We start from the raw sequence: 14,262 nt of genomic DNA on the forward strand, positions 1-14,262 counted from the left end.
TGAATCCAAGAATATCACCTCATGCCTGCAGCACTGGTGCCCTGCTCTTTTTCTTGTGCATCTGTCCCGGGTTTCCTTCCAGTGTCTGGCTAAAAGGACCATGAGCCAGAGTGGAAAGAGCTCTAAAAGCAGCTTCTTACCACACAGACCATTGCCAAAGCTGCAGAATGATGTGAGATGGTTTTGGATGAAGACTGTTCCATACTGAGGACATCATAAAAAGTCTTTATGTTACTTTTTGATACTTAATTTTGTAGTAAATACTGTTGCAATATTGGAGTAACGGAGGTCAATGTGAGACACTATAGAAAGGGAAGGTAGTTTTATTTTAAGCCACACTGATTTCACTCAGTCAGACTAATGGTCTTATAACCACATATTCACAAGCACCAAGATGCATTCGTTCATAATATTTCGTTTTCCTGCAATCACATAGACGATTCAAGGCATGGGCTTTGGATTCCTCATCATTTCTCCTGGGTTTCTCTCAGTTTGACCACCATATGCTCATTTTAGGTGCGTCTTTGTCATCCTTCAGGAGCTGGCAGTGACTGTGGTCTTTCATTTCTCCATCTTTTCCCCCCTCTGAGTGTCATTCGGTCTCGTTGTCTTTTGTCTCCTCATGTAGGTATCTTACGGCTCAATCTTATTCTTTGTCTTAGCACCATCATCTCTAGTGGTTTGAATTTTTCCTTTTATTAAGTCTTAAGTGTACTCTGTCCCGTGTTTTAGGACGCCTTGTTTTAAACTGTGCTTTGTTTTTCCCAGTCTGTATGTCCAGAGGATCTGTGTGTCAATATGCTGGCGTCTTAATGATCTGCTAATCTAAGGTGCCATCAATATGTGCTGTTCTTGTAGCCTTTCTTATGCCTTTCTTCCCAGTGCTTCCACACCCAGACCTCTCCTTTGTTCTCCTTTTATACTATTCTTATTGTTTCTTTTATAATTTAAAGGAAATTATGACCGCTAATAACAAAGACATCCCTGGTAAAGTGGTGACTTCTGGAGTCCAGTGCCATTTTAGGAAGAAGGAAAAACTAATTGAAAAGCAATAAAATTTGATCTCATTTATCTTTCCTTCTGCTTTCAAAAATTCTTTCCTGCTTTATGAGAACATGAAATTTCTTGATAAAAATAATCAATTGTCAAATTTAATACAAATAAACAGTAAATATGTATCCAAAGAGCATATAATTAGTGTGTGAAATTCATTACTAAGGAAGGTCAACAAGTCGAATGACTTGGCTAGAATGTGATGTTAGGAACTTTAATATGATCTGTAGTTATGCACAGGAAGATAAGAGTAATCAGATTTCATGCTTCAAGGAATAAGAATGTCTTTTTTCTCGCCACAAACAGCATTTCACAATTAGCTGGGTATTGTGCATTTCCTCCCACCCCCTAGCCTTCCTTTGAACTCTATCAGATATTGACAACAGAGGCCAAGACCAGGGGCTTGGTGTGCTGCAGAAAAAGTTATTTACTTACTAAAGACAAAATTTATGATACTATAGATACTGAACTCGAGATAGAACAAAGAAACATGTATAACACTACAGGGATGCTTGTAAATATTTCAGTGGCCTGCTGCATTCAAGACAGACAGAACAGAAATGTTTCAGTCTAATCTTAGCTTCACAAGGACTGGTAGACTTTGGATCTAAGATGTTATCTAAATTCGTTGTTGAAAAAAGAGACATTATTGATATTTTTTATTTACCAGATGGATGAGAAGAGTGAAACCACAGCTGCTTTCTTATCACTCTGCATGTCTGGACAGGAAATAAGGCGGGTAAATCTCATCTGATCCCAAAGAATGAATCAGGTCAGGACATTTTTGTGCTCATGTGGTGAAGCAAGGGGGATGGGAGTGGAAAAGGAAGAGAGATTTCTGCTCCCCTTTCCCATAAGAATGCAACCCAGAAGCACGCTCTGTTTTTATAGTCAGAGTTCAAACTTTTTGCTTGCTCAGTTTTTCATAGGATACTTGAAGTACAAGCAATTCTAGTTACTTATATGGATTATTTAATCCCTACACAGAAGCCTCTGCCAATTTTTTCAACATCCAAATAATATTAACATTATCCTCTCTCTTTCTTCCTTCCCGGACAGCAAGAGAAACAGGCTGATCAGTGTATGTGTGGGTGGGTGGGGGTGAAGCCAAAGGAAGCAACAGAGTTAGCTCTTAGCCCTGAATGCTTTGGTTGCTTTATTCAGTGAATTAAATAACCTTGGTCTGGGTTCTGTGAAATTTTAGTCTTCTGTGCTCATGAACTTCCCGTTACCAGTAATCTTTTTTCATTGTTTCCGCCAAACACAGCTGTTCTGGGAAGTCCTGGCCAAACAGAGAGAGTCAGTCTTTAAGGTAACTCAATGATATCCCATGGAGAGTGCTGAGTATTGGAGTCGAAGGCTTGAGCCAGGCTCATTTTTTGCAGCAAGCAGAAATAGAGAGCAATGAGATCCCATTGAACTGTATTGCTGACCCCAAATGCTCCTGTATTTATTCCCAGACTGAGATTCTTCCAGGACACTGGGCTTCATTTTGAAGTCTGATGGATTACAAGGAGTAACTTCGAGGATCACAACTCCATACACTGTGGCTGTGAGGTTATGTCTGGCCGCTAATCTCTAAATTGCAATAGTTTAAAGGTTTTCCACCAACAACAGAATAGAGTGGCTAAACAAAAACCCCAATCTACCAACAACCCACCAGCCAAAGAAACCCCACAGCTCACCAATTAGAGACCTCTCCTTATGGTAGTGGCTAATGTGGAGATAGGCCCACATTCTGTAGGACACAGCAGGTGGAAGAAGAAGAATTATCCTCTCACCCTCTGGATTTGGTCAGGGAGGCAGGATCTGGCCTTTTCATGGTGTTTAATTTCAGTTCTGCTCCTTGGCACTGGCTTACTTGAGCAACCAGTTGTCCCAGAGTCGAGAGTGACACCCCTCAGGTTGAAGGTGCAGGTGTGGCCCACATCCATGGGCAGGAGAAAGTCATTGGAAGTCATCACGTAGGATGGAAAGGGGAGTTTCTAAAATGCACCCTGGCCCAAAACATTGGAGGAAGCATGAAAGGATATAGCTGTGAGCTGGCATGGAAACCTTCCTCCCCAACAGGAGACTGACACTATCTGTAAGCTTCAGACGGTGATTGCTACAATACTCCTAAGACTATACATAGATTCATTTTGTTAGAAGAAGTTTCAATTAGAACCAATATCTATTTTCGCACTAGAAACTTTTATTTTTCCACAAAGCTGTAATGCTGGGGGCAAAATTCTTCTCAGGGGAAAGATGGAAACAGATTTCAAAGATATGTGTTTAAATATTTTTTGGGAAAAAAAGCCCACTTATTTGTTATGAAATTACTCTTTTCTTCCCACCCACCACTGAAATGGAAATGAATCATTTCAGTTATTTTGAAAAAAAATTGTTTGATTGCTGTGAAACTAAATTTCTCCTGTTTATGTGCTCCCCCTTTCTTTTAATCTTTGGAACTTTTTAAATCTAGTTTTGAAATGTTTAAATCTGTGTTTTTCCCAGGTTGAACTAGCTTTTGAACTAGTTTTAGGGTTAATTTCGGGCAGCTGAGTGAGCTTGCTGCCAGAGCTAACACATGTTTAGGTATGTATATCAAGTTCTTTAAATGTCTGAAATGTGTTCCGTTTATTTTTATTTCATAGTCTTTTGACTAGCTCCTGTGTTTAAAATACATCTCCCTTTCTAAAGCTTAGTGTCAGTATGCTAGTTTTCAGCACGATTTATTCCATGAGGTTGTTGACTTTAATTATATTGTGGATACTCGGACACTGTTACTTAGTGGCTCAATTATACTAGCTTCTTGGATCAGTTCCTAGGTATTACTTAGGACTAAATGAAAAAGTAAAAATAAAGTCTTGTTTTCTCATGTGCTGTAGAACTAGTTGTTCCAAAAAGCACTTGTTTATCATGTTGAGAAATCGCTTCCTAAGCCATAGACCATGTGGTGGTTGACTAACTTACATCCTGAAACACAGGAGCAAGCTTGGAAAGGGCTGGCCAGATTGGTGAGTCCGGTTACTTGATACTCTGGGCAACCTGGGTTTGGAAACTCTTGCAGAGCTGACAGGGTTTATTCCCTTCCTGCAGTGCTGAGCAACTCTGCTGAAGCCTTTCTGGCATGAGCTGGGCACTCGGTGAGGGACACATGGATATGGACCATGGCCCTAAAGACACAGAGGCTGGAAATGGGACTTTTCCTAATCATGAGAGCTGTGGGCTCTGAAACAGTCCCTGGATGACTACTGGAAAAAAGCCCTAATTACTAGTCCCTTGTCCTGCTGGAAGAGCCTTGTGGACAACACAGGGAAGGAGAGGCTTGGTGACTCTCTCGGGCTATGGTGAAAAGGTCTGCCATTTTGGGGGTGACTGCAAATCACCTCGCCTTGTTAGTCCTCATCTACACAACTTCCCACAGGAATTCTTCTTCCATGAACATGGGTGACCTGGGCCATGTAGAGGACTCCTGCTGAGGTCTCACTGGTATCTTATCCAGCGGCACTAACAGGTGCCCATCTCTGCTGCCACATTCTCAGTAGACATCTCAGAACCAGTCTTCTGTGACAACCTTTATGATCGTTGGTTCATAGTTGTTCCCTGTTTAATTCCAGTTTATGAGCTTTTAATTTACAGCAGGTTTCTTACTGCTAATCCCCATGGAAGACCTTGCCTTTGTGCTATTGCATTTTACCCTGTTTCTGTCACTCCACCTTTCAAGGTCATCCTTTTCCTCCTGTATGAGCTCTCAGGCCTCCTTTCCACTGATGTTGCTTTCTTCTTTGTGTTATCAACAAAATTCCTCAACAAGTATTCCCTTTTTAAGCCAGTCATTAATGGAAGTATTCAGCAAAACTAGTCCTAAGAGAAATTAAATTAGTAATTTTTGAACATTTCTCCTTTCCACTGCTCAAGCCTCTGCCCAATTTGTCTGGTTCCTTACCATCTCACGATTTTGGCTTTAATGTCCATTTTCTCCAACTTAATTAAAAACTTCCCAGATGGCACTGGGGCCAAAGCTTTTCCAATATCTAGGTAGATGAGGATGCCTGAATCTTCTGGGTCCTGATTTCTTTCAGGGTTCAGCATGTCACGGGGCTGAATATTCAGCTGTCCTTGAAGGGTGGTAGAATAGGGCAAGAAATGTCCTCCTCTTTACACTGCTTTTCAAAGGTGGCTCATGACTATGTGCCCTATACTCAGGACAGCTCAAGGTTGCTGTTCTCAGGCTCTGAGGGCCAAGAGCTGCTTACAAGGACACATATAACATGGTACCTTGTTGCCACAGGTAGGTCTGAACTTTCCTCAAACTCATCAAGCACTGTAGGAGCTAAAGATCCCACCCTTGGACAGGAGCCCCTCACTGTTCTTTGGGAACCAGGCAAGAGTACATAGATCAAAAATGCATGTGTTAGCTAGCTGTAAGGTGACAAGGTGTCCTATAAAAGTGCAGCAAATCCCACCTCTGTCCCAATCATTTGGTCATTCTTTAAGTCCACCGTTATGTTATCGTTTTCATTTTGCAACCAAGGCTGTAAGTCAGGCCATACTTGATCTTTTCCTGGACCAGACAAGCCACACTCATCAGCTGTTTGGTTGGTGAACAGATGATGTGGGTTTTCCTTCTTAACCTCCTGAGCCACTGATTCTGCAACTGGACATCCCCTCCATCTCACCTCTGCTGAGCTCAGTCCCTCAGGCTGTGCCTACCCTTATTTAAGGACGGGACCTGCCAGCACCCATGCTGAGCATGCACTAGGTGTGGATCTCTGCTGAGCGAGGGAGCACTGCTGCGGGTTGCTACTCGCATGGGTTCAGCATCCCAGCATGGTGCATGTGTGCTCTTGGCTCAGATGCAGGCAGGGCCAGAAGCCCAATAGCCCAGTCCAGCAAGCACATGTCCTGGGTTGTCTGATGTGTTATCCAGCACTGTTGTGGGTCTGCTGTGAGCAGCGAGGGTGCATCTCAGGGTTGGGTTTGTGTAAGCCAGCTCTTTGCCTCATACAGTTTATCACTTTTGGAGGTTTCAGAGCTGCCTCCAAAAGCAGACACCTTTGTTATGTGAGTTTTCAGTCTGACATTAGCCTGCCATTAGGAGGGGGGATCAGACAGTTGCAAAAGGAGCATGAAAGGAGATAGGAGAAGGCTCCTGGCCTCCTGCTCCCCATGGAAGAACAGGTGCCCTGGCCAGCAGCGCAGCTCTAGTTAGAGCACAGCCAGGGAAGGAGGGGGTGGAAGAGGGGGGATCTTGCTGCAAAGAGGGAGACTGGAGCTTGTCCTCAGACCTCTGCGCACTCACTGCTCCTGGGCACAGAAAGGCAGCCTGGATGTGGCTGTGCCCCCACTAGCCCCTGGTGTCTGTTCTGGCTCTCTCCTCTCCCTCTTGGCTCAGTTCCTTGAGGCTGTTGGTTTCCTGGCTGTGGGCAGAAGGTGTTTTTGATGGAGAAGGTGGTAGCCTGGGGGTGGATCGAGAGTGGGAGACAGAAGAGGGGAGGAGTTACTGATCAATGCTAATAAATAAAAGGCCCCTCTTCTTCAGTCCAGGGTCCAGGACGCTGGGAGAGCTGCCCCCTCAGACAAGAGCTGCAAGCTGGCGGGGAAGTGACGGCTTAGTGAGTATGCAGGGACCGCCTTGCTTTTCCTGGACGGCTGCTTGTTATTAATGCCTTGCTGGTGCTTCACAGCTGCAAAACGTTAGGACTGGTTGTTATGGCACGCATAACATTGTGATTCTCCACTTCAGCAAGAGACAGGTCAGAGGGCTGCTTTTCTGATCTCCCCTTTATTTGGGGGACTGCGGAGATTTCCCTGGCATTTGCGGGCAATTCATCTTAGCTCCTCTTTCTTTCTAATCAGTGGATGCTGCTAGAAAGCAGGGGGATTGGGCTCACTGTGCTGTGTGGTGTGTTACCTCTAGGGCAGCCCACTGATACTGGGGAGGGGAGATGTGTGCTGGAGAAGTATGGAGCGCAGGGGGAGTAGAAAGGAGATGTACTTTTGCTAGGGAAAGTGTTCCTTGCAGGAGATTTGTTGGTATAGGGCTGTGTAGCTGGCATGTTCATTCATCCCCTGGAAAATGCATTGCCTCTGTGGTGAAAAAATGAACATTTGGGTTAAAGTGGTGGTTGTGGCTCTTCTCCTGTGGCTGATGGCAGGGGATGCTCCCGGCATTCTGGCATCAGAATCATCTGAAATAGGAGCAGAGTCTTCCAGGGAGCAGAGTGCTCTGCCCTGAGTGAAGACAGATAAATAAAGAGGGTTTGGCTGGAAAGCATGTTGGAGTTTCCCACTGTGCAGCCTCACCTTCATTCCAAAGTACTCCCAGCATCTTCCTCTCTGTGCCCCACTGCTTTCCCTCTGGGCTCTCTCCTCCAGCCTCTCCCTCAAGCCTCCTTTTCTTGGCAGCTCCCATGAGCTCCCAGAGTGTACAAGACATTCAGGAAACCTATAAAATCCACATTCAATGCTAACTCCAAAACTGTGGGCTCTAAGGAATGCAAACAATCCCAGAGCAGAGGATTCCCTTAAAGAAACTGGAGTCGCAGGGCATGGAGAGACAGCAGAAAAGTCTCAGTTCTCCTTCTGACCTTGTGTCTATAGCAGACTTCTGGCTTTTGCCCCAGCACAACCTAGTTTTCCTCCTTATCTCAGACTACGCACTGAATGGGCAGGATGTGGACGGTATGGGGGGCATTGATGGTGCAGGACTGAGCTCCTCTCCGTATGGGGTGGGATAATGGGGAAGAAAAGCAATTCTTTCTCTTTGGTCTGAAGTTGAAGGCCTTGCTCAGTTTCTCTCCCAGAGACCATAGGCTTCAGGCAAGGGCCATGTGTTTGGCATTGAAAGGGTAAGTTGTAAAGCCCAGAGTAATCTTGTTCCACCAAAGTTTCACTCCCCTTTGGGGAAGTGTTAGTTTCTGGCAGGCTGCCCCTGTAGTTCTTGGCTGTTTCACCTGCAGCGTGGCTCCCCAGACCAGCCTCTGCAGGTGACAGCAGTGACAAGACCACACTGGCTTGGGGGAATGGTCTGCATCCAGAGTGCACTCAATCTGCACCCTGTCAGTGAGAAATCCCGATGCCTGCATGTACACGTGGACAAAACAGGCAGTCACCATGGCTTGCATCAGACATAACAATGGTTACTGTACCCTAGGCTCATCCCCAGGCAGTGTGCACGGTCCCAGCCTCACCACTGCCATGGGGGAGGGCTGGCAGGCACTGGGTACCCACCTTCCCTCCCTGTCTTGCCTCTAGAAAACTACTTCCCTTTGCTTTTCGCCCAGCAGGGATGGCCATCTCTGTAACTCCTTCTTTCTTCTTTCACTCCTTCCTACTGTACCACAGAGCTGAAGAGGGGAACACCCCATCTTTTGTCCATTGCTGCTGTCCATGACATTCGTCCTAGACAAGCTCTTTGGGTGCTAGAAGGTGAGGTAATGATCCCAGAGACTGCTGGCCTGGGAGATTCATCCCAGCTGAAAAGCCTTGCACTGACATCTGACTTTGGTGCTGAGTGGGGCAAGGACGGCTAGTGCTAGACCAGATAGGCAGCAGTCCTGAGAAATATGGTTACCTCTGCCTTCACCAAGATGTCCCTTGGGCTGGGAGAGCAGCGTAGGGTGAGAACCACAGTGAGGACCTGCAGAGTTCTGGCTGCTGCTGTCATCTCAATGCAAAAATCATGATCCCTCCAGCAGAAGGGATTCTTCTAGGTTGCTGCTTGTCACTCCTGGAGCAGTAAAGTAGGAGAGGGGAAGGGGCAGTAGGGTTGGATTCCTCCTCTGATGATTGGCAGGCTGAGGCTGCAGCAGGGGACAGCTGGAGGGAGTGGGGCTGAGTGGGGACGGAGTGTTTGAAGCCTCATTCTCCATGTGTCTGTTGGCAAAGCTGACAGAACAGTCTGGGCTGGGTGTATCCAGACAGAGGATGGTGAGGGCAAAGAGGACAGATCAGAGGAAAAATTAGAAAGGCAAACATTTACATTTGGGATCAGCACACACCTCTCCCTCCGGGCCCCTGGCAGCCCCTGAAATTCCTTCCACTTGTGCAGGCCAGCTTTTTCTGAGTGTGGAGTGCTAGTGATATTCTTGCCTGTGAATTATGGCCCCCAGCCCTGAACTGGGAGAGGAAGGGGTCGTGCCCCCTCCTTCCTGACACCGGATTTAATCTGCTAATAGAGGATGTTTTATAATGGCTCCATAAAGAGTATGTACCAGCCAGCTGTTGCCTTCCCCAGGCTCTTTCATCGGCCCCCACCTGGCTCTGTTTTCACAATAAACATTCAACTGCTAATTTTGCAGGCAGCCCAGGATCTCCAGCTGCCCTCAGTGGGAAGAGAGCAAGACACAACCAGAGAGACAGAGTGAGAGATTCCTCCCTGCACTGGCACAATGCGCAGTCTCATCATCCTTATGCTGCTGGCTGTCTTGGTGATGGCTGCTACTTGCTATGGTAGGTGACCTTTTTTACTGGGTAGAGTGGTAACTCCAAACCTGCAGACATCTTTGGGTCTGTTCAAATGTGGTTTATGCAATTTTGTGTCGTCTTTCCCCTTAGTTTGATCTCTTGCCTGCTTTTCTGCCCTTGTGTCAGACCATCCTAGCCCTGCTCCAGAGCTGTCAGCTTCATTGTGATTTGTGGTCTAGGATGCCTCAGCCCCTTCCTCTCTGTTCCAGCTCACCTCGCAGGCTGCTCCTCTTCTGCCCCTCTGTTATCTGGACTACAATAAGAGTTCTTATTCTTAATTCTTTCTTGTTAATGGCGAGATTTCCCTTTCTCCTTTTGTAATATCAGCCCCCTTTTCCTGTCAGGCACACAGTTCCATACTGATGAAATTAAGATGCTGTTTCATGAAAGAGTCAAGCACATACCACTGTGCTAATCCTTTTCCTAAGCACACATGCAGGCTTTGAAGGTAAGCAGGTATCATATCCACTGTAGTGTCAGGAATATGAAGGTGACGAGCTATGCTTGAGAATCACACACTGGAAGACCAAGCACAAGCCTTGAAGTCCTGTCTAAAACACCAGCTTGCTCCATTCTAAACTCCTGAACACCCGAAACTCCTCATATAAATGCTAGGTCATGCCATGGATCCCTTTCTCTTCCTTTTAAACAGGTGCCTTAAAACCTGGCTTCTCGGATTTCTGTGTGCATGTTCTATTGATTTGTGGTGTGTGAAAGACTGTGAATCCCATCAATACAGTGTCTTACCACATGTTTTACTCTTTCTTTCCCCAGAGTCCCATGAGAGCATGGAATCCCATGAGTATCTCTGTAAGAGACTGCTTTACTATTTTCTTGAATTTGAAGTGTGCTACAGACATCTCCAAGACCATTTCCTTGTACTTTATTGTGGAGATTAAATAGGCAGAACCACTCAGCCTAGGGAAATTGAATTTACTGGGTGATGGAGTTGCAGGATGAATAGGAAGAGAGTTAAAAAAAGACTTCACGTGTTTGGGCACAAGTGCATACCAATTCGTTTTGCAAAGAATATAGTGAGAATTGGAAAACAAAGAATCATGAACTTAGCCCCCTGCTGCATCCACCTAAAACAGGTTAAGTTACACTAGAAACGGACATTGCTCAAAAAGCTCTGTGATGAGCACAGAAAGAGGTACTGCAGAAGTGATGTACTGCAGTGACATGATTTGTACTTCCCCAAGGACAGGGAGCCTTACTCCCAGCACCTTGGAAGAAGCAGGTGGGATGTGTGGACAGGAGGGATCCTTGGTCTGGAAGAGAAAGTTAGTGTCACAGGAGAAGCACGAAAGGGTGGAGAGTCTCGCCATGGAACAAGCAATAACCTGGACAGGGTAGAAAACAGATGGTTTGAAACTAAAAGGAAATTAGACCATCTGGGAGAAAGACTTCACAAAACAGCTGGTCAGAAGCACAAAGACACATGTGGGAGCCAATACCAAAGACAACCACAGACTCCTGAACTCTGCAATAGGACTGTGATATTTCTCAAAAAGGACAGAAGGAACCTTCAGGCACCTCAGTCCAAAACTGCCACGCAGACTGCTCAGTGACTGCCTAACCTTGGAGGCAGATAGACTTACTCAGGCCCTTCCTGTTTTTACCTACAATTTCATGATTCTACAATTCTACTGAGCATGCCCAGACCTCCCATGGTCTGCACAGCTTGGCACCTACCTCTTGGCAAAGCTCTGCTCATTCGGAGGGGCTGTGGCAGCAAAATCACAGTAGCTTTACCCTGGGTGGCTTGAGTAACAGCAAAGCTAGAGCAGCATGTGCACCTCCATACAGGCTGCACAAGCCAGAGGGAGAGCCTGTGCATGAACCAATGGGGTGGACAGCAGGGGATATTAGAAGGTCTTAGGTTTCACTGTGTCTGGGAGGGCAGACAAAGAGGCTGTTATAAATGTGGACGCTAGCTTTTGTTGAAATCCGGCCTTGAAAAAGTGTCTATCTACTCTGAACAACCCCTTGCTTTCTCAGACCCCTTCATCAACAGGCGAAGAGCCAATGACTTCATACAAGCTGACACGAGACTAGAAGCCATCTCTCAGGAGAGGTATGTTATGGCCTCAGGATGCTGAGGATGGGAGTGGGGAGAGGTCTCTCCTTGCCAGACACAGGCTGGTACCAGGGGAGGGAGGAAGCCATGGTGGCTTCTGAGAAGCCTCAGCCCCTCTCTTAGTGTGATGTGCCTGTGAAGTCCCCAACCCTGGGAGAAGACAGAACTCAGATAGGAGAGAGCAAGTCCTTGCATTTGAGGGCATGTCATGTGCTGGGAGGGCTCTGCTTAATTTGCCTGAAGGAAACACCAACAGAAGGAGAGGGAATCAGTGTGGGATGGCCAGAAAGGAAGCTCAGTTTGAGATCTTGTTCTAGTCCTCAGCTCTCATGCAGAATTTGCATGACCTTTTCTAAATCACAGGGCCATCTAGGGGCCTCCTTGCCTCATCTACAAAAAGCAGATATGGGCAGTTTCATGCCTCATGCAGGGCTTGTGAAAATAAAGGCTGAAGCACAGAAATAATCTCCAAGCAAGGCATCAAGGCAAACCTTCTCTGCAGTACCAGCTGGCCCCTTTGCAGGATGTTTCAGGTCTTTGTTCCATGCGTGGCTTTGGGGGAGAGCAGAAGAGCTGAAGGCAGCAGGCTGGGGGGGGCTGGAGCGGGAGAACTCTTCCTCAGGTTGAGGCAGGACCCATCCCCCTCTCCCCACCGCCGTACTTAGCCCTGAAATAAAAGGTTGTCTGGGGAGGCGAAACACTCCTTTATAGTCACATCACTCCTCTGGGTACAGTGAACACAGAAGCTTGTATGCTAACATCTTGGTAGCTGGATGATGGAATCTGGTGATGGACCCTTAATTCTGGTGGGGGATTATGGGGCAGGAAAGGGCTGTAGACAGATATTTAAGACGGCAGCACTTACCACTCTCCTGCTTTTACAGGATCAGGGAGCGTAATAAGGCGCCCCAGGAACGTCAGAGAGAGATCTGTGAGGACTACTACCCCTGTGAACTGTATGCTTTTCGCCATGGCTATGCTGCTGCTTACAGGCACTATTTTGGGAGGAGGAGGACTAAGTAAAGGATGATCTGTCCCCACCCTGGGGCCTGGAGCCCAGGGTATCCTCCCAAAAAATGCAATGGCTCTGAAACATATTCAGTTGCTTGTGTCCCTGTATGTTATCCTGCCTGCTGCTTCTCTCCCATGTAGCCATGGATTCCTACACTGTGTTAATTAGCGCTGAGCTGATGTAGCAGAGATCAGAGAGAGTTCAGGATGTGGGTGTTTAATACGCAATAAATTGCTGGTTTGATACTATCTTCTCATGAGTCACAGTATTTTGGGGAGGGGTGCAATTTTTCATGAAGAAGCTGAGTACATTTATCATAAAATCTGGTGCGGATTACAGAAAAAAGTCACTACCCTGCAATCACACAAGTTTGAAAAGATCTACAATGTTTTTGTTCCAGGGTCTACAAGGGGCTTCTTTTAGAGTTCACTGGCAAATTTCAGTTCTCAGTCTTAAGACATCTTAAAATGGCGTGGTGTTCAGAAAGCAGGGTGAGATGAACTTTTTGACAGTGAAATCTATAATATCTTTCCTCAGTTGGGGAAACAAAATTCAGAAGGTGCCTGTTTAATCTTAAAAACAAAGTTAGGGCAAGAGTTAGTGACAGAAACAGCCTGTAAATTGCATCTTGTCTATCCAGCTACGCTCAGGTCCTGATGTAGGGTGCTCTTGTAGAAAGGAGTGTGTGATCAGGACTTCACTCATTTCCTTTTGGAATCCCCTTTCATGCCCTTACTTCCACTTGAAATGATTCTGATAGTGCTAGGAAGCTGAAGAAATCAAAGGTGAAGAGGGGCTCCAGGTGGTAAATAAAACATAAAAGAAACCCAGTGTTTTGGGTTAAGCCCAACTTTGTTCACCTAGAACAATTTTATTTTACTGTTCATAACTCATTTGAAATCAAGATGTGGCCTGACCCTGTGCACAGGCTGCTGAATGCCTCCCGGCCCATTGAGGAGTGAGCGTGACAGCTGTCAAGCTGTCACCAGCAGCGGCACCAGGGCACCTCGCAGAGCCTGTCCCCAGGCCAAGAAGCACCAGTGCTGACGTGCCCAAGAATTCAATACTGCTCCGGGCTGCTCAGCAGCCACAGCAGCTCGGAGACCCCTTGGTGTGGGGTGTGCAGGAGACATAACATCTTCTATCTCAGCTCAGCACAGCTGGTTTCAATATTCACATCTGCAGGCTTCCACAGGCACCTGCAAATTATAGAAGTGGGAAAGATTCATGGCACGCTATCAAAGGCTATGAGGTATAAACTATCAAATTGCTGACTACTCTGTGAAATTAAGTCTAGAGCCGAATCTACCTGCCACGTGAGAAATATGCATCTTCTTGCAAAATATGCTTCAAGGCTTTGCCAGCTTTGGAGATGAACTTCTGGAAAGAAATGTGATTTATTTATTGAAAACACATCTGATGGGAAACTCCACCCTGACAGTTGCAGAAGTTTTGTCCAAAGGAAAAAGTGAGCGATGATAAACGAGTTTAAGGAAAAAAAGCCATGCGGATTAGGTATATTTGCACCCACACTTGTTCTGCATGTTCCCAAGTAGGTGAATCTCATGCACATGAACCAGGGCAAAACTTTCATACCCTAAAGTCAACAAGTCTGCAGTGTCTGCGTTTGACTTGACGCTGTGACACTACCACAATGGAAGGC

The 14,262-nt window shown here is 46.2% G+C and overlaps 1 protein-coding gene across 1 annotated transcript; it reads left to right on the forward strand.

The window, feature by feature from the left end:
- Positions 1-6,552: 6,552 nt before the first annotated feature.
- MGP (matrix Gla protein) lies at positions 6,553-12,847 on the forward strand. Its single transcript, XM_009463968.2, has 5 exons — positions 6,553-6,653; positions 9,342-9,492; positions 10,282-10,317; positions 11,509-11,584; positions 12,472-12,847. The coding sequence occupies exons 2-5, from the start codon at positions 9,432-9,434 to the stop codon at positions 12,608-12,610; spliced, it is 312 nt and encodes a 103-aa protein (XP_009462243.1). The 5' UTR covers positions 6,553-6,653; positions 9,342-9,431; the 3' UTR covers positions 12,611-12,847.
- The last annotated feature ends 1,415 nt before the right edge of the window (positions 12,848-14,262 follow it).

The sequence above is a fragment of the Nipponia nippon genome, unplaced genomic scaffold, assembly GCF_047370975.1.
Source record: "Nipponia nippon isolate SJK-2023a ecotype South Korea unplaced genomic scaffold, ASM4737097v1 scaffold_3, whole genome shotgun sequence".
In the NCBI taxonomy this organism is placed as follows: Eukaryota; Metazoa; Chordata; class Aves; order Pelecaniformes; family Threskiornithidae; genus Nipponia; species Nipponia nippon.

What these genes read in the sequence shown, in the direction of transcription:
- MGP (XM_009463968.2), top strand. Translation starts at nt 9,432, where the DNA reads ATGCGCAGTCTCATCATCCTTATGCTGCTGGCTGTCTTGGTGATGGCT. An exon ending in GATGGCTGCTACTTGCTATG is followed by an intron (nt 9,493 to 10,281) that starts GTAGGTGACCTT and finishes TTCTTTCCCCAG; the next exon opens with AGTCCCATGAGAGCATGGAA. An exon ending in GAAGCCATCTCTCAGGAGAG is followed by an intron (nt 11,585 to 12,471) that starts GTATGTTATGGC and finishes CTGCTTTTACAG; the next exon opens with GATCAGGGAGCGTAATAAGG.